The sequence below is a fragment of the Melampsora larici-populina genome (genome assembly GCF_000204055.1).
Source record: "Melampsora larici-populina 98AG31 unplaced genomic scaffold MELLAscaffold_63, whole genome shotgun sequence".
NCBI lineage: Eukaryota > Fungi > Basidiomycota > Pucciniomycetes > Pucciniales > Melampsoraceae > Melampsora > Melampsora laricis-populina.
In genome coordinates this window covers 148,667-168,496 of record NW_006768827.1, presented here as the reverse complement: position 1 = coordinate 168,496, position 19,830 = coordinate 148,667, and the positions used below count along the sequence as shown (strand labels likewise).

The 19,830-nt window shown below is 42.5% G+C and overlaps 3 protein-coding genes across 3 annotated transcripts; 1 reads left to right on the top strand and 2 right to left on the bottom strand.

Moving 5' to 3' along the window:
* Positions 1-1,936: 1,936 nt before the first annotated feature.
* MELLADRAFT_50546 (uncharacterized protein) lies at positions 1,937-7,927 on the bottom strand (the record flags this gene model as incomplete). The annotated part of the gene is made up of 21 exons (XM_007416673.1): positions 1,937-2,245; positions 2,309-2,578; positions 2,693-2,807; positions 2,889-3,138; positions 3,210-3,249; positions 3,324-3,422; positions 3,508-3,650; positions 3,716-3,906; positions 3,991-4,192; positions 4,289-4,409; positions 4,490-4,587; positions 4,649-4,745; positions 4,842-5,444; positions 5,536-6,408; positions 6,592-6,734; positions 6,818-6,946; positions 7,030-7,097; positions 7,208-7,284; positions 7,369-7,551; positions 7,642-7,663; positions 7,749-7,927. The coding sequence occupies 21 exons, from the start codon at positions 7,805-7,807 to the stop codon at positions 1,937-1,939; spliced, it is 4,092 nt and encodes a 1,363-aa protein (XP_007416735.1).
* Positions 7,928-11,857: 3,930 nt separating this feature from the next.
* On the bottom strand, positions 11,858-13,332 carry MELLADRAFT_50544 (uncharacterized protein; the record flags this gene model as incomplete). Its single annotated transcript, XM_007416672.1, has 5 exons — positions 11,858-12,095; positions 12,175-12,297; positions 12,382-12,463; positions 12,546-12,595; positions 12,704-13,332. Coding segments are annotated over 5 exons (849 nt in total), but the record flags the coding sequence as incomplete, so codon positions are not given.
* Positions 13,333-17,553: 4,221 nt separating this feature from the next.
* MELLADRAFT_68164 (uncharacterized protein) lies at positions 17,554-18,074 on the top strand (the record flags this gene model as incomplete). Its single annotated transcript, XM_007416654.1, has 2 exons — positions 17,554-17,647; positions 17,683-18,074. The coding sequence occupies 2 exons, from the start codon at positions 17,554-17,556 to the stop codon at positions 18,072-18,074; spliced, it is 486 nt and encodes a 161-aa protein (XP_007416716.1).
* Positions 18,075-19,830: the final 1,756 nt, after the last annotated feature.

Sequence of the window (19,830 nt, the reverse complement as noted above, 5' to 3'; positions counted from 1 at the left end):
AATGCGTATCGTGCTCAGTAATCTCACTCAAACATTCTTGTGTCTTATTCGTGCTACCTTCCAACAGGTGCATTTCTTTTTCTTCATCACTCCTTAGTGATATCTAGCCAAAGCGCTCTCATTCATCACTAACTCGTGATTCCTTATCAGGTGCATTTCTTTTTCTTCATCACTCCTTAGTGATATCTAGCCAAAGCGCTCTCATTCATCACTAACTCGTGATTCCTTATCAGTCACGTGCACATTCCTATTTTATTAATGTTAAGACCTGAACCCACTTATTTATCTAATCCTTGACCTATGTAAGTTTCGGGGTTCGGATGAAGTGAATAACAGTAAATGTGTTATTTGCGATGTGGCAAACAGTGCGTGGCAACTGAGATGAGATAATGAGCGTACATAGTTTCGCGCGCAAGTTTGCGTAATCAAAAGATGACTTTGTTGAGTATAGGGAACTACGGAATCGCCTGTTTTGACTTGTCACTTACGAAGTGGCATCAGGTTATAACTTATGGCAGAGGTGCAAAGTGCCCAGCTAAGAACGCTATGCAAAACCATCCAATTAGTGCAATAACCCCTTCAAAACTCTCAGAGCCTCTCCATCCCGGTTGATGGCCTTTGGCCGGTGAAACATTGCACCGGCGTAGAACCGTGACGGAGTCCAGGACGAGCGAAAATTGTACGGCATCTCAACTGTAGGGCGAATTCTTGGTAGACCAGAAACTGGAATATCGAGATATCCTGGCGGAACTCGTGGAACTTATCCCCGATCCTCTCTAAAACACTGCAGATGAACGTAATGAAACTCAATGAAAACCCGTAGCATTCAACAAAGCCCTCGAAAACTGAAACGCACGTCGGAGCCCGGCCCCTGGCACAAATTACAATGAACGCACCCCAGTCCCATCAGGTTTCGTGAACACACTGCTGCTAGTTGCTAAAGCTTGGTAGTCACAAATATGGATCAAACGCATCCACACTGAGTACAAGACCCAACTAAATCATCTCACCACCAAGTTCTGCCCTAGGTATGTGATTAAACAGTGCATCAAAGGATGGAGCTATGGACCAATGGTCAAGTCGCCGAAACACTAGACCAAGGTAGGGCGCCGTTACAACTCAAATGGTCAGGATTGAAGTGAGAAGTATGGAGTTCGAGGAAGCCTAGACGGCAAAATATTTGGGATTTGTTTTCAGCTGATAAACATGCTGATGAGCAGCTGAAACTTTGTGTTGAAGTGTTAACCCTACTAATCCAATTTCTTGGTCTCGAGCTTGCTAGCTGGGAATAGCCTGATTGACTCAGATGTATGTATTGTACTGCATCTCTTGAGATAGGTCAACCATCAAAAATGATGGTTCCAAATAAATTGTGTATAGTACTATGAGGAATGCAAAGAATGTAAGACTAGGAAAAACCAAACAATAAAGACTGCCAAAGTTTACAGCAAATTAACAAATCACAAGATACGAAAAGGATCTTTGAAACTAATGTCACAAATTCATCGTGTTTAGTTGATGTAGTGTTTGATACAAGTTGAAATGGATAACATGATTACATAGAATAGAAAATTCATCTCAGAGAGTGTTGACTGAATTCGACTGCTTGATAGCAAGAAAAAAATGTTCTTTTGACTAACATCCAATTTGGATGGAAAGCTTCTCAAGGATTGTCAAATGAAGAGACAAACACGCGCCCGAATCAAGAAAAAAGGGCACTGACGACCCAATTGCAGGCACTCTTATGTACCAAACACATTATAGCATAGCTTATCAAGTATATAGGAGCATTCATTGTACATAAAACCTACAGGTACGCAACACCGCACAAGGATTGGGTTAGTATTCAATGACTTCAACGAAGGGAATTCAGGGAAAGCGGTGACAAACTTTTTACTATCAAAACAGAACAGTCACACAAAAGACAGCTTCATCGTCAGCAAACCTCATCAGCTTTGAAAGAAAGGCTAGTGAAAATGCTCAACTTGATCAAATATAACAGGAGATTCAAATTCAATTTTGCAACCTCCAATTTGACACTTTGTTTCCCTGAGAATTGATCTTCCAACAAGTCTTCCATCCTTAGTTGTACCGATCCATTTCGAACAGGCTCATCTAAATATTGCGCTTCCAATTTAAATACACCCACTTCATCACAGCTGATGATCAATGAAACCTTGTCGAATTGCTTGGGCGAAAATTGATCAATGGATAGTAAAATTCCCTTCTCGTATAATCGCTGGGCCTGTTCTCGCTTTCAATGATCAGCATGAGCCAATGGATGAAAGTGAGGATACTCAAAACAAACCGAATACTTGTATGACCCAAAAGCAGGTTTCCTTCCACCCTTCTTCTCCAACGATCTCAAATGATGCCACTGAGGTGTGAACGGCATCACAAACTTTTTCTTTGATCCCTTCTTCTGCATTCCTGCCATGCTATCCGATATATAAGAGTTATACTGGCCTTCTTGCTCCTCTAGATACTTTTGCTTCTCCTCTAGGTGTGAAAGCGTGTTGGTGATCATGGACATATCGGCCCGACGTTGGATCCGCCTTCGATTGCGTTGTAGAATATCCTATTATTCAACCAGGAGGGAGAGACTTAATACTATGATGACCCAAAAAGATAACTCCAAAGACGATGGCTGTATGATGTCAATGTGATAGACGGGATGTAACCAAAGTCATACCTTTGCAAGAGAATCCAAGATTCCCTGGTAGTTGTCCTCTCTCGACAGCTTACCCAGCTGCTCCAATTGCAATACGTTTTCCAGTGTTCTAGCTTTCAGTTCCTGAAATGAGAGTCTATGCAAGAAAACATGACAAATGAATCGACCCATGAGAATATAGATCTTAGCATGCTCCCGAATTATGAATCTCACTCACGAATGTACATCCTCCAGAGTATTAAGCGATCGAAGGTGGTTGCTTTCGACCATTCTTGAAGCTCTTCTACCTCTCGTATTCTTTTCCCACTCCACTTCCTCCATGACGATTCGTGCCCACTCATCCTCATGCTCCTCATTCACCGGCTCAAGGAATGCATTCATGAGCGTAGTACCAGGTTGAACTTTCAGCATTGCTAACACATATCGTTTTGTTTTGACCCAAAGCGCTTTGATGTCAGCTTCCGGATCTATTAGCAGAGACATTGCGTCAGTGATATCACTTCTCTTGTGGTAACATGGCTTCATCTCATTTACTCACCTTGATTCACCGTCAATTTATTCTCGAGGTTCAGTGCGATCTAGACATGCACAAAACAATTTCAATCACATCAGACATTACAACTATAGATTCCGAATGTCAATGAGGCCTCACCTCCGCAGCACGAGCCTGATCCAATTCAGCTGAAGCGGCACTCGGAGCACCTCCCAACTCGATTAAGAGCGCTCGCAAAGAATCTTCAGGGGCTGGTGCCTGGATAACGCCACATCAAGTAAGCAAATCTTCGACGGGAGTCCAAGGTAAATCGACAGAAGTCAGAGCCTAGAAGTCAACTCACAATCCTATCCAAATCCCCAAGGATCAAAGAATGCATAGCATAGATCTCGTTGGGAGAGATATAAATTGTCGGTTTAGTCGAGACAGTGTGATCGAGATACTCATCTACTGCAAAATGAGCTTCTGCGTCCTCAACTTCGATCACTGTGAAGTTCAGAGATAAATTAGAAATTAAGCCAATGGTATGAAGAAATTATTATAAAACTTACTATCGTAAAGCCAATTCGAGAATTTTTCCATGGCGTGAACCACGTACTCATTCAGAGGCACAAGGTAAGGATTCTCATCCGAAAACAATCTTCCAACTGAAATCTGATTCAACATCTTCGATACTTCTGACAAGTTTTTTCGAGCTAATGGCCCAATGACTGAATTGACTACATCATATGTTTCTGGTGCACTATAACCTTGCCCCAATTAACACAATCGGGCACTGATCAGACTTAGTCTCTCAAAAATGAGATGCGTGAAAATGAAAGCTTACACAACGGCAGGTTGTAAGTATCGGTAGTAAATCATATGAAGCACCACTTTCACTAGCGCTTCTTCGGGTTCAGAGTCGAATTTTACTTGCAAGCCTCTGAAAATTTCTCGTGCAATGTATCGGATACCATACGGCATCCGTTTTGTGGATTCCGTGATTGCATACAGAAATCTGTCTGTCAATGCCCTCAGCGACTGAAGATCTATTGATACGGCAAGCAAGACATTAGGTAAAGATCAGTTCGAGATATGGATAACGTATCAAGCAGGAACAAAGTTCATGCAGTCACTCTACCAACGTTTGATGAACAGGGCACATGTTTCCTGATCGGCCAAAGCTTGATTGAATGTCACATTCAGTGGCCTCGAGCTTTGTATCCCTGTTCGCGTCTCTTCTTCATTAATGACAGACCTATAAATCTAACATACGTCACAAGAGACTTAGTTTAGCTACTACTGACGACTAGAACATGTGAGATAGCTTCATAAATTTGCTGAACTTTGATCGGGTCTGTTTCTACGTTCAATTCATCGTCTTTAACAATTTCACAAATCACTGGGCTGAGCAAATCTTTCAAGTATTTCCTCTCCTTCGTTCCTATAAAGTACGACAAGTCAGCTTGAATGTTCGCTGAGCAATCAGAAAGATCGAATTTTACCTCTACCATACTGGACCATCAGTTTGACAAACATGAAGTCACCCATCACAAACTCGGAAAGACTATTGACACCAGCCAGCTCTTCGTGTATCGACCGCTATAGTGTTTCGATAGAAAGAGATCAAGATGGAATGAGTATGCAGTGATGCCATACCCTAGAAGGGAGATAGTTTCAAAAGCGGAAGAAAAATACCTGGAATAACTTCAATAACAGAAATTCTTCACGTCTCATATGCGCATAGCCAAACAGCGTCAAGACAACCCCTTCGACGACCTTGATGACTTTATCCTCACAGCCTTTGATCAAATACAACAACCTAGCCAGATACTCTGGTTTAGTTTGTAACAAATAGAAAAATTGTTGATAGCATTCCAATTTCCTCCTTGCCTGTTTGTCCAAGAGATTGACAGCCGCGAAGGGATCGTTAGCAGCAGCCAGAACCGAATTCCTTCCTGCCATCTCTCTCCTTCTACCATTCATCCCACCTCTCACTCTCTGTAGTTCATCAAGTGAGATCTTATTTTTGACTAATAACGCAATCTTAGTATCCAATTCTCCTACATGCGATTCTAATTCTTGATTTTCACGAATGGCTCGTACAGCTGTTGCTCTGAGACCGGCTAATGTAATCTCTTCTTCGTAATCTGCATCTGAATCATTCAGTAGATGAAGGAATGCCTTAATGGCTGCCATAGGCACATTCGTATTACGTTGTAGATGTCTATATTGAGTGGCGGCTTGACGAGCCCGGAAGACCGACTGAACTTTGACTACCTTCTGCAGATGCTCATGATACTACGTTGGGGGAAATGAAAGATTAGCAAAGTAGCCATCGGTCGATATATTATGACCAACTCTATGGTCATTAATAAAGGATATGGCTCACATGCATCAGTCGCTCAAAGAATTGACGACGGACCAACAAACCCCGTGCGAGTCTTTGCAGATAGATCGCACCCTCAGCCCCATTGTTACGAATGTGTTCAAACCAAGTACCCCATTCGACCCTAGCCAAGACACCTCTACACTGAGCTTGAATGCCAACCACATCAGGAGCGACGAAATCCAATTCTTTCTTTTGATTTTCAATCTTCTTCCTAACCATTCCAGCTCTCACAAAAGCTTGTAAACCTCCAACACCTCTTCTTACTTCCATCTTGTGCAGTGCTTTCGCCTTTTGGGCGTGCGCACGTCTGACAAGTACAGCGGTACAAACAGCTTGAAAACCAGTTACCTCGGCCTCAACTGACTGTAGATCCTTAACAAGTCCAAGAAGAGCACGTCTACTCAATAAACCACGGGCCATAGCTTGCAGACCGACAAAATCGTCTTCGGCAGCTAAAAGATGAGTGACGCGGTCTGCAAGGCTAAGTTGGACGAGCCTCGCTCGTATGTGTGACTGAAAGCCTATGATTGAGTGTTCATACTGATCAAGACGATGTATAGGCTCAAAGAAGCGTCTCCGACTGAGAAGACCACGGATCCTTGCTTGCAGGCTTGCGACAGACGAGGAGGTGTCATTTGATTCGAGGTGTTTTTGACGCTCGCGAACATTCTGACGTACTGCACGGGCACGGACCAAAGCCTGCAGCCCGACAAATTCAGAGCTGACTCGATTGACGGCAACACAAAGTTGATGGTGACGCGCCCGGACGAGTGCACCACGTGCGTGAGCCTGAAGTCCAGTCCAGAGAAAATCGAGGCGTTCGAGCAAATGTGACATTTTCGAGATCCGCTGTCGAGTGAGATGTCCCCGAGCCTTCGCTTGTATGACCGTCATCCAGCGGTCTAGATCCTTACGTAAGCGAAGTGCAGCCTTGCATTTCCGGCGACAGAGCACTCCTCGAGCGACTGCCTGAAGTTGACAGATAGCAGGATCATGGAAAGACGGATGAGAAGCAAGCTGCTGATAGGCACACTGATGAAGATGTGTACGAATGACAGCTTGAAGGGCGATAGTGATCGAGATATTTTGATGAAGAGATGATTGAAGGTTTTCATAACGAGCCCGAGCAAGGTGTGCACGGCACTGTGCCTGAAGACAAGTGATCTCTGGCTCGAGTTCCAGCAATTCCCTGTCTTGCCCTATCGATGTCCTTTTTGTCAGTCTTGATGATGATTGTCACGTGGTTAAATCAGAACGCCCATAGAAAAGCGAGACGGCTCACGTTCTGACTCAGATTCGAGTTCAACTTCAGGCTCCTCGTTAATTTCTTTCGCTAGTTCTTTATTGATGTTGCCAAAGTTTGGCATCGACTTTCCAACCAAACCGGCATTGGTCTGTTCGAGTTGATCGTCTTGGAAAATCGATCAATCACACATGGCCACATCGTCAAATCAGAAGCACAAGACACAGAGGGACAAAAAAGAGCATACTTACTGGAGAATTCTAATTTGCCCACCAAGTTGGCAATGCGGGCGGCCATTCCTCGTTTGGCTAATAAATGACTAAAGAAAATTTATCAAATGTTAGGTTGATGTGCGATACGGAATTATTTTGCAATATAGTCTAGTATTGAGAAATCCAAAGTAAAATGCGCGGCAAATGGAAAGCTCACGACAAGACATGGATACAATATATAACCTTTGGTAAGTTTTTCGCATTGTAGAGGTCCACTAATTCAAAGATAAAAAGCTTCAAAAGATCACGGCAGATATCAGATTGATAATTTGCAAACCGATGACACAAGACAAAAGTCCTTCATGTGATGGGACTGACCTCGGGTAAACCGACGTGACGGACGAACCTGAAGAAATAATTGATGTTGTCGGAATGTCGATATTGAAGTTTGGGGTTTATGAAAATCCTGGGAACGGCTTGATGTCCAAGGAATCGACGTGCAAGTCGAGCTAAGATAACGCCGTCTCGAAGGGTTTGTTCAAGCTCCGTGACTGAAAGCCTCTCGAGGCTAGCTTCAGAAAATGTACCCGAAGGGACGAGTTGGATACTTGCCGGGGGAATCTCTGCTTCAATGGAGGGCATTGCTAATACGGCCTCCAGCCATTGCTTGGCTCTTTTATAAAAAAAGGATCATGTGGATAAATTAGTCAGCGCTCCTGCTTATACCATCCCGACTTTATGTAACAATAACCACTAACTCTCCAACGTGACATAGATATTCATACGCTTGAAGGAGATGCCGCTGAGTCTCCAACATCTTGAGACTGGGCAGGGAAGATTTGGTAGTAGTAGAATAAGCCGGGTTCTTGGAGGTGATCGGAGAGCGAGTGAGTTCACGCGTGAGCCTAAGTCGGCCCTGAAGTCCCACTACATCTTCTACCTGCCCATGTGGAATAAGTTGCTCAGCTTCGGGATGAGGTGGATTTGACGAGTGTTGCCGACGAGCTGGACCAGAACTAAAATATGGAATCGAGCATAATTTGTCAGCTTCGAAGCGCACAAGGTGACTTTCTGTGGAAAATTTACGCTAGAGATTCGGGAGTAATGTATTCAGAGACAGGACCGAGCCTGTGGTACGACTTGGGCTCATCTAATCCGAGCGTGTGGAAGTTGAGTGAAGAGGGTTCGAGAGCGGATAGTGGGCGACGGCGACGAGCAGATGAATTACGCTCTAGGACAGTAGAGCTCGTTGACATAAGGCTTGATGCACTATATGGTGGTGCCGGAGGGCTATCGGGAGAAGGCTCAGCAAAAGAGAATCGTTTCTGAGGGTCGCGTTTGATCAGATTAGATGGTGGACCGGTGAGACCGAAACGACCGCGAATAGTATCGAGATTGTTCTTAGGAGGATAAGCCACAGGACCGGCGCTGAGACTCTTTCCCATCGGCGTTGTCATAGTTGGGATTGAGATTGGTAGATTGTGAGGTCCTCCCAAAGCGGTCGAAGGTGGATTTCGAGATGCCAAACGAGAAGCGAGTGAATTGGAACGAGAATGAGTCACATTTTGAGAAGCGTTAGAAGACCTTCGATCGGATTCGTTGTGGGTGGCCATGAGGTCGATGACTGATTCGAAGGTGACGAAAAGAAGGAAGAGAAAGGAAGAGGTTGAGAGAGAGGGTTTTCAAAATAAACAAAATGTGCACTGAAATGCACACAACACACAACACGACCATACAACACACCACTTACACATACGTGACAACTCGTTACTCAAGGCGCGTCAAAATTTGATCCTGACATCAAAGGAAACAAATCTCATTGGGGCTGCAGCCTGGAACTTCAAGGTACACACCTCAATCTCATTCTTCTCAATCACCAAAACTTTTTGATTGGTGGCAGAACCCACGCGAACCTTCATGTGGTAACAAAAAAGTCGTAAAACGATGAAGATAGTGCTGAGAATGACTCAGTTGTCACAAAACATTGATCATCAATCAAACTCTGGTTTTAAACTCATATTCATCATCATCGCTCGACAACAGAGACACGATTTTAGTCATCATAGATTGACATATACTTGACAACATTGCTAACATTTCAGATTTCCTTGGTCATATACATATCTCTTAGTCTTCTTGATTGTTGTCATGAAACATCCCACAATTGAATAAAAACCAACGAGACTAGAGAGTGGAAAAGAAGCTAAGATGATAACTAGACGAGAGGGAGGAAAGAGGAAGACAAGAATTACATAAATATTGGATTGATTCATAGAAGCAACGTTTCTCTTCTTTCTCCTGCTAAGCTTACAATTAATGATATGAACACAGTAAAAGTGCAAAAGTCACATCCACAAAAAAAACCAAACCGATAACAAAAGGAACACTAAACATACAATCAGATCTTGTTTTTTTATCATTTTGGGTCTTTTAGCCTTACAATCAAACCATCTAATAGTACAGAAGGGAGTGTAGGTAAGAAAATGGTGAAGATATCATAAACTGAGAATTGAGAAAAAAAGATAAAGGGTGGGAACAAGAGTCTAGTCACTTAATGCCATTGGGTGTCAATAGCTCTTCAAGGTCCCGAGACCATCTTTCGCCTTAAAGCGGTCAGTCGGGTCTTAATTGAGACCACAAAACGTTCAATCATTTCTCGATCATCTTCATCTTCCTGAAGGTCTTCCTCTTTCATGGTTGGGTCCAGCAGTGAGTATAACATCCAGAGGGAAGTTTCATACTCAAGCTCGCATTCAATCGAATTCTCTCCCATCAATTCATTCACGGCTGCTGATCGAGACTATGATTCAAAAGTCCAAGGTCACCAGTGTCGTCTTGTATGCGCGAACATCGGGTAAGACAAAAGACTTACCTTTTCCAAAGCACGATCATATATCAGCTTCTCGGCGTAGATTCCATTCTTTAGCATCTGATCAGGCGATTTAGATTTGGCGAACTCAGCCTTGTCAAATACTTCATTGAACTTGTTTCTCATCCATTCGATGGCTATTATCCATGGAGATTATTTTTCAGCAGACCATCAAAGGGGATATCTAGAAGGATCTAAGTGCGAGTAAGACATACCAAATGTGACATCAGGACTGAACCCAGTTCCACCTTGATGATCTTTTCTCCAAGTTGAAATTGAAACTGCATGTCGGATGCCTTTGTCAAGAAATGCAAGAGCTTTGATATAAAGTACCATTGCTTCGCCAGCCGCAAGTTTGTGATTGCCGGTGCCCTTGTCAACTTTGGTCGCTGTCAAAGAAGAGGAGCTGGTTCCTTCTGATGATGTCTTTGAAAGGTGGTTAGGAGAGTGCTTTGTCAAAGGCGCAAAGGCACCAAGAGAGGTTGGAGGAGAATAAGAGGCAGCTGCCATCGGTTGCGGGGTAGAGGAACTTGAAGACGGTGTAGGTGGGAGGACTTTGGCGAGCTTTTCGTCAGCAAACTGCAAGATAACAAGCACCTTCGAAGCAAACTTTTCGAGTTCGTTCATCAGCTCAGCTTCAACCGAGTCAATGCTGTACCTCGCTGAAGGCGGCCGGTGAGAGTGGGATGTTCCTACAATCATCGCTTTAGAAGTGCTTGGATTGGAAGTATGAGGGAATAGTGAAGCTTGATGTTGGATTGGCTTCAAAGAACGTGAGTTGAAAGCTGCATTGGATGACATGATTGCCCGGGCGAGTGAGCTATTGGGAAAGCTAAAGTATGAGGTCCCAGTACCATCGTTCGCCGCGCCCCCAGAACGTGGCGAATGTCCACTGCTGTTATAGCTCTGCGGAAAATACTTACCGACAATTGGCAGGCTCCCTATTCCACCGCCGCCCCCGCCACTATCAAAACTACGAGGTGATGATGGATGACCATTGTAATGATAGTTCTGCGAGGGCGAAGAGCGACCGATATTGGTGATCATCATTGGGTGTGTGCCACTAGAAGGCGGAGATGGTGATGACTTCGGCTGTGGAGGAAAGGAAGGATTTGAAGGGGTATGGGGATGATGAACACCAACGGCCGTGGTAGCTAATGAAGAAGAGGGTGGCGAGAAACGGCCAACTGGATGGTGAGGTGAGCCTGATAAACCAGGATGCGTTGGTCGGGGCATAAACCCGCGAGACATGCGTCGGGTTAAGCTCATGGGTTTGATTGGCGATGAAGCCAAGTCGTCAACTAGGGAGTTTATCTCGACCGAGCGTTTTTCGACAACAACATATTCCTTGCCGAAATCATCAGCATCGTCAAGTTTCGTTGATGAAGAATTCGCGGGTTTTGGAACTGGTATGTGTGCGTAATCCTTTGTCTTCACTCCAACAGCGACTTGAGGTGAGGAGCCAGGAGTGCACCCGCCTTGGACAATGACGTATTTAGCAGGAAAGGTCGGAACAGTCGGACGAGGCGCCCCGGTTGAAGGTAGAGGAAGAACGCTAGGAGATGGCGCGTTCGAGCCCAAATGAGTTGCAGTAGTCGGCGCGTTGGTAAGCTGGGGTGTTGGTGCTTTGTTTACTTTCGATCCAGATGGTGGCAATTTTGCAGTGTTGGTGGAATTGTGCCGAGTAAGAATCGATGCCTTGTCGATGACGAAGGCACCTTGCTCGCCTTCGAAAGGGTTCAAGGTGATCGAACGACGTGGCTTGGGGTGCGAAGGAGACGTGGGGATTGGTAAAGACGAAGTCGAAGGTGGTTTAGGAAGGCCACCACTTTCGGCGTTTGTTCGGGAGGGTATTTGTTGCGAGTGAATGCGCGTCGATGACAAAGAGGCAGGCTGAGAACTCTTAGTCCGTTGCACCTGTTTGGGAGGGGCTAAGATACCGACAAGAGAGACCTCATCGGCGGTCCGAAAGAATTCTGGGAAACTTATCCGCTCAATTGGGTTTCGCTTGAGCAAACATTTGATCAACTCTTTGATGTCCTGTGCAACAAATTTATCTTCAGGAAACACGATGTTGTCTTCACTCTTTTCGATTTTACGTAGCAGTTCGACATGATTTTGTGCTCGGAACGGTGGCTTGCCAACAGCCATCTCATACAGAACAGCGCCAACGGACCAAAGGTCTGCTTTAGCGTCATACTTTTCGTAGCGAAGGATCTCGGGAGCCATGTATAATCTGGAAGTAAGGAGCTATTAGTCCCAGCAAGGCGGGTAGTATCGCGGTTCAACACAAGATAAGGGTGATTGAGACATACGGCGAGCCACATAGTGTTTCAGCTAGGCTGGAATTAGTCTCTAAAACCCTTGCAAACCCAAAGTCGGCGACCCGGAGGATTGGGATGCCAGGTGGGACATACCGATGAAGACCGGCGCCGGATCTTTGCTCGTGCGTTGCACCCATTTTGTTCGACGTGCAAGTTAATCCGGGAGGAGTCTCTCCGTGGCTAGAATAGGTTGAAGACGACGATGGGTGTAACAGTAGGTTCTGAGGTTTGATATCTCGATGAATGATGGAATGTGAGCGAAGGAATTGGAGAGCATCGGCTAAGATCACAGGGAGTGATTTCAACATAAACGATTGTGTGGATGATCAATATCTAGCACGATGTGTATTGCATTGACGTACCAAGTTGTCCCAAGAAGCTCCTGACGACCCACTCATTGAGGCCACCGTCTCTAGGATGAAGAAAACGTTCAGAAGCTGGTGGGGGAGCTGAAGAAGCAACATGTCGAATGTCCAATGGCTTCGCTATCTGCTGATTATCTTGGTTGGATGCCTTGGACTTGCTCTTGATGTAGACGGACAAGTCACCCTCGGCGCAATATTGCATGACCAGAAAGATGTGATCATTGGTACTGATGCAATCGACTAGCCCGACAACGTTACCATGTCGGATCTGCTTGAGAATATTGATTTCGTCTTGTAGGTTTTGGAACAGTTTGGTGGTGAGCTTGCCCTTGATGACAGCTTTGATGGCAACCTTTTGCTTTGTGTGTGCATTGACGCCCTCATAGACTACGGCGAAGGAGCCTCGACCGATTTCGTCACCAATTGTAAAGCCTGGGATCTCGTTTGGAACTTCCAGTTCTCGCGGTTTAGCACGAGAAGATTGTGCGTGATATTTGCGGTTGTCGGCCATTTCTGATTGTGAGAGGAAGGGCGATGGGAGATAAAGATGAAGCAGGTAGCGCCAATGGGTTTACCTGGTGGCGCGAACGGAATAAGAGCCCAGAGGTTGAAGAGGTTGAAAGAATCGGCTGGCAAAGTAAGAGAGGCCAGATGGTCGAGAAAGGTACGATTCATGAAAAGGGGGAAAGCCGTATAGAGAGAAGTTCCAGTCCATGAGATGATGGATTGGAACGAAGATAACGAACCAGGCAGGGAAAGAGCTGTAACTGACAGGGCGTGAAGTTGACAAATGACTTGGAGATCAACAGAAGCTGAAAAAGAAGGTTTAAACCAGAGTTTAATCCCAAATGGCAAAAACTAGAACTCACTTAAAGAACCTAAATCTAAAATTGGATCACAAATCATTCCTCCTAATCAACTTCGACCAGATATGGTATCATCCAGCTCAAATAAGGCGAGGTTGGACTTGATACTTTTCAGAATCCACACAACTGCTACTGATCATACCCCGCTGGGACTACTTGCCTTCAAAATGTGGTACCAGTACAGTAGGAATCGCGACTTGAATCCCAGCTCAGCCATATTGCAGAAGAGGCACTGGTTTCACGCAGGAACCAAGCGCCTGGAACAATAGTTGCCTGCAAACTAGAAAACATTGAAATTTTGAAGAAGGAAGATTTGAACCGTGTGATTATAAAAATCTGATACAGAGCTGGAGTGCAATCATAAAGTTCAAATTTGTATTTGGAACGGGCCTCCCTTGAAGTTGTAGGACTTCAAAGCAAAAAAGCACTATAGAATTTGATGCCCCCATCCTTAGCTTAAATATGTTGTAGACTCTACAACTGTTGTGAGAACTATTGGTCCACTATGCAAATAACTTTTATAATTGCAAACAAGAATGTTACAGCTGTTGTAAGAGCTACTGGCAGCTTTTTGAAGAGTTTGGTTGTTGCCAGATTTGACTTTTGAAGTCAAAAACTCAAATTTATATCACTTTCAGACTGAACTCTATTGTCCTGGTGCAGATTGGACCAATGGGCAGTAGAGTTATCAATCACAAAAGGGCTTTTTCAGGTTTTTGACCTCTACATTAAATCCAGCAACAACACAAAGCTCTCAAAATATGCCAATGGATATTACAACAGCTGTACACATTTGAGATCTTGATGACTTTGGAAAAGGAGAAAATGCTTGAGTTTTCCAAAAAAAACCTGCAAGGTTTCTTCAAAAACTCATCAAGTTTTGCAAAAACTGAGCAAACTTTTTCTTTATTTTTATTCTCTCAAGTTGATTGAACAACAAAATTTGATCCCTCATCACATTGCACACATTGTCTTCAAATCTGATGCATCTCTCTCAACTCAGATAGAGTTTACTGACAATTATTCAACTCAAGTTGTGCATTGTTTGGTGGCTTCAAATGCATCAAATCTATTTGTTTGAGCTTGTGTGAAGAGGTCAAATGGTGTAGTATTTAAAGCTCAATAAGAGCTTTACAACACCTAAGAAGGGATAATGTACTAATTTATGAATAGTAGAAGTTGCCTCAAGACTGCCTTCTCTTCAAACAAAGAAGCACAAAGGCATTTGCCAACCACTTTGTGATAACAGAGAAAAATATAAAGCACCAGAGAAATGATCTCAATACTATTATAAGTATTGTTCCAGTTTTAAAGCTCAAAAAGTCTACAAAATTGTATCAATCACTAGCAATAATGTTGTAAGTATTATTCCCAAAGAGACTTATAGGGCGCGTTCACTTAAGCTGGCTTTGGAGAAATCGCTTTCTACTTGACCGCTTTTCTACATGTAGAAAAGCAAATTTTGTAAAAAAATGAAATTTCAAGTTTCTTGACAAAAGAGGTCATGGAGTGTTTGATTAAAGAGAAATTAAGCGAAGTTTTCATGTGTAGATCATGTTGATCTCTTTCCGTTCTTTACTAAATCATCTCAACGCTTATCATCAACTTCAAGATCCTTCAATCGACATTAAAGCATTCAATACTGGACTCAACATTGTCCTGCTACACCTACTATCATCTTAGATCACGTTTCTCAACCTCTGAGTGATGGCAAAGACCCTATATTCTCTTACAAAACAAGAATCATCATCAAACTTGTCAATTGCGTGCACTTTCTCAAATCGATATGTACTCCTGCTTGTTGTTCATCTGAAAACAGAAGTCGTTTAGAAAGTCACGTCAAATACAACACAGTCTCCAATCGACTCTTCCTCATTTATTGGATTTGGCATGCTGTATAAGGTGACTTGGGTTGAGAATGAGAAACAAAAATCGAATGATTGATATACAAGCTGAGTTGAGAATGGGATCGATCGAGGATGGTGATGGAGGATGGGTTTTGAGAAGGATTTTGAGAGGGTTCTGTACGGTGGAAGGTACCTTGGAAATTTCAGGAAGAGTTTATATACATATCAATTGGCAGGAAAGGTTGAGAAAATAAATCACAGAATTTGATTTCTAGAGGGAAAAATGTGATATTATCGAATTCTTGGAAAGCGATCAAAAAAGCCTTTTTTTAAGCATTCTGTGATTTACAGAATGCTTGTAAATAAGAAATCAAACGCATTCCACAGAATGTGAATTCTCAACATTCAAAAAAGCGATTTTTTGCAAAAATGTGCTTAAGTGAACGCGGCCATAGTCTTTAACACAATAAATTTCTCCTTGCCTGAAGGGGCTGATTTAAGTGACCAATACCCAAACCGCTCCACTCCAAATAGTGGTTTTGGAGCGGTATTGGAGCGGTATTGGTACCCACTATGACCTCCACAGTTCATAGCGGGTCCTGCACACCAAATCCTGGTAGTGGTCACTCTGACACGCAATGAAATTGGGTCAAATTTCATTGCGTTTTGGAGCAGTTTGGGTATTGAAGTGACCTTGGTACCAATATAGTAATTTAATGATGTTTAAAACCACTATGACAAAGGTATAGCATGAGTAAAAAGGTGAACAAGGCCCGCAAAAACAACAACCAATAGTATATATCATCCCTTCAATCTTTCAACAATGGTAAACAACCTTCAAAAACCAACAAAAACCTCAAAAACCTCAAAAACCCACTGATATAATCTTATGATGTAATTATTATCAATGAATGATGTGATTTAAGCTGTGAAATTAATCAACTGATGTTTCAAAATGATTAATAGATCTTCCTATGATCAATACCGGTGATTCTTTCCTAATATCCATAGCTTAAACCCATTTTTGGAATTACAACTGTTTTGTGAAGCTGTCCAATCTGGGATTACCATAGCTCATTTTGTAGCTCGCCTGATCCTGATCGTTTATTTCCCCATTATGACCTACTTCTGATGTCTGATGAATAAGGTATTGAGTTGTAGAGACTGATAAAATAAGCTTTTTGACATGTAAATGTTGCTACATGTGTCACAGGAAACAAGGGACAATTTTCCCGCGGAAAAACCAATTGTATCTGACTCAGTTAATGAGCCAAAATGTATTATTTTGGTGTTATATCTGTGTTATTTGTACATTATGGCTCAGAAACTACATTATGTGTAATCGGTCTTCCCGCGGGAAAATTGTCTCTTGTTTCCTGTGTGTGTATGTAAGCACAAAAGTCAAAATTCACATCATTTCCTTTATTTCCTTATGACTTTTTCACAAATCCTCCATTATTATAGGTTCAAAGTTTGTACATTATGAAGTGAAACATTTCACATTGATGAAGCTATCACCCATCCTGATCTGACAAGTTTTGACATATGTAATTAGCTGAAAACCGTCAATTTTGATGTTCTTTGACCAGTTTCACTCTGTTTCACATCTAATATTGATTTCTTCTTTATCATAAGATTGTCCTAGATCAATTAATATATAAGAGTAACTATAAAAATCATTCTAAAAACTCTTGGTACCCTTAAATCTCTCAATGACATCATTACACATGGATTAATCCCTTAGGCCATGTTCACTTAGTGCGGAGTTTGAGAAATCACATTCTGGGTGACTGCTTTTCTACATGTAGAGAAGTGCTTTTTGAAAAGAATGTGCAATTGGAGATTTTGTGAAAAATTGTTCAAGAAGCGGTCATCACAGTGCCCATGGAGAAGGCCCCCAATGTTGGGGGCCCAACAGTCTTGGCAAGTGTGTTGCATTTGTCTGATTTTGTGTCACAAATGTCTACAAATGTACACAAAGGGTAAATATTGCATGAACATCACCTAGGCTGAACTTCATCAGTCTGAGTCAAGGCTCAGGCAGAGCGGGAGACAAGCAGACCTGAACACCAACTGCACACTCAGTGTTCCCGCTGAACGCTCAGTGTTCCCCACTGAATACCTGGAAGCTCCCTATGAACTATTTGATTGTGGATTTACCAACTGCTCTACTCCATGCTTCATTGCTTACCAACAACTCCTCATCCTTTGAAAAGATCCTTGCCACCTTGCTTCATCTGATCCATTTACCAAACCCCAACAAAAAATCTACTCAAGTCATCATTTTTCAAGATGTTAGCCAAAGATTTGGTTTCATCCAATGATGAAGAACAATTTGGTAACAAGAGACTTCATAGAATATGGCAGCTATCTCAGTTTGCTCTGGGTGCACCATCCCCCCAAATGATATTCAATGAACAGAAGCCAAAAATTATGACCATCAAGAGACCAAAGAAGGAGATCTCAGAAAGCCCAAAGATGGTGAAGCCAAGAGCAATGCTCAAAGTCATACAGATTCCTCACATCAAGCTCTAGTGGCAAACATAGATGAAGGAATTGATATAGAGTCTCTACAGGAGCAAGACAAATCACTCTACACCACTGAAGAGCTTACTGCACTCCTACCCGCTCCTATTCAAAAGCCCACCAACACTCATGACAGCAAGACAGACACTCTCAAAAGTGTTTTTTATGCTATTAATTCATTGAGCTGGAGACTTTGCTATCTTGTTGGCTTTTTTGATCTGGAAGAAGAAGTGCTAACTCTGCTCATTCAACTTATGCACAATGACTTGATGGCATTAGAATTCTAGGAAATGCTTTGGAAGATTTGGCATTGATTCACATGAGTGAGGATATTGAAGGTATAACTCAGAGTTGACTTGGTGTTTCCTCTGTGTTCTGGTTTTCTGACCTACTTTCCTCTCTTGCCTCTGTTATCTCTCTTGCACAAGCAGTTTCTCAAAGTTCCCCAGGATTGGGAGCTTCAGCATAAGCAACACACCTTTCAATGAATCAACCCCTGGACAAAATGTCTGTTGCAATATCATCTGATTCCACTATTTTGACCTCTATGCAAGTGTGATTGCTGATCAGTAACTCCTGAATCTTTGTCCACTGTCTGTTCACCTTACAATCTCTTGACTTGCCATTGCACATTGTGTACTCCGCAACTGCATTGTCTGTGAGCATTAGGAATTGTCTTCCCCTAACTTCAAAGACAAAACTTGCACCACGTTTGGACTATTATGATCCCTATACCATAGGATTTCAAAGCGTCTCCTACCCAGCCAACGTTCATCGTACACAAAGTTCTTCTGGAACTTTTCCACAAAGGTTCCAGAATGATTTTCCACAAAGCCAGAAAAGAAAATTTTGGCTGTGTTCTGGCTTCGTGGACTTGTGGAAAAAAACTAATTTGAATGCCCTTTGCCCCTAGGATCCACAAGACAGCCTCATCCAACCATGCAGCTGCTGATTGAGGCCTCTACATCTCCCCCCTCAACCACCTCTCACTCTTCACCTCACTTCCACACCTCTGTCCTCATAAACCACAAGATGGCCTGAAATGGATGAATGAATATATTGATTTATATTATATTTGTGTATGAAAATATCAATAGAAACACATTGATAAGAACATGTTTTGAAAGAACAACCTTGATTTTGAACAAGATCGATGTCTGATCCTTCAACTGACAAGACTCCAAATTAGATTAGCTGTTGTTGAAGATCAATAGGAAAATGTTCTATCCAATGATACATAAAAAGATTGATATAAAATTTTAAATCTTCAACGAGATCAATATCTATGTATTTGAATCAATTTCTGATGTTAACTGTGGACCGAGTTCAAGAATTAAATTGATCACATTCAAAAGAATGATAGGAACAACTTCTATTTGATGATATGTACAAAAAAAGATAAGAGCAGCTCTTGGATCTTGAACAAGATCAATATCTATTTGAATTGATAACTGATGTTGATTGTGGACTCAGTTGAAGAATTGAATCAATCACATTCAAAAGATTGATAGGAACAAGTTCTATTCAATGATACAAAAAGAAACTCTTGGATCTCAAACAAGAGTAATATCTATCTAATTCAATTTATGATGTTGATTGTTGAGCAAGTTTATGAATCAAATGGATTGCGCTCTAATGATGATTGGTAAAAACTTGAATTAGTTGATTAATAGTGATTCAGATTTCTTCAGATGAAACTTGGGGTTGAATGAAGTAAGTTGAGAAAAGTGGTTGTGTTGTTTTCTTGTTGATAAATTTACTTGAAGGGGTACTTGAGGTGAAGCTTGTCAGGCATATTGTGATGGTGGATGTTGCAAAGTCCAGAAAGCCACTGACTTAACAAAGTCCCACAAGGCTCAACACCTGTCAATCAACAAGTTGAATCAGGATGTCTTCACTGGAGGGACTTACATCAAAACTTGACTTTTTGGCCTGAGGAGTAAGGAATTCTTTGCGGGGGAATTCTTGTTTTCCCCTTTTCTGTGAGCTCACCAACAGCCTTTTTACTGCGCATTGAGGGGACAAATAACTTGGAACTTTGTT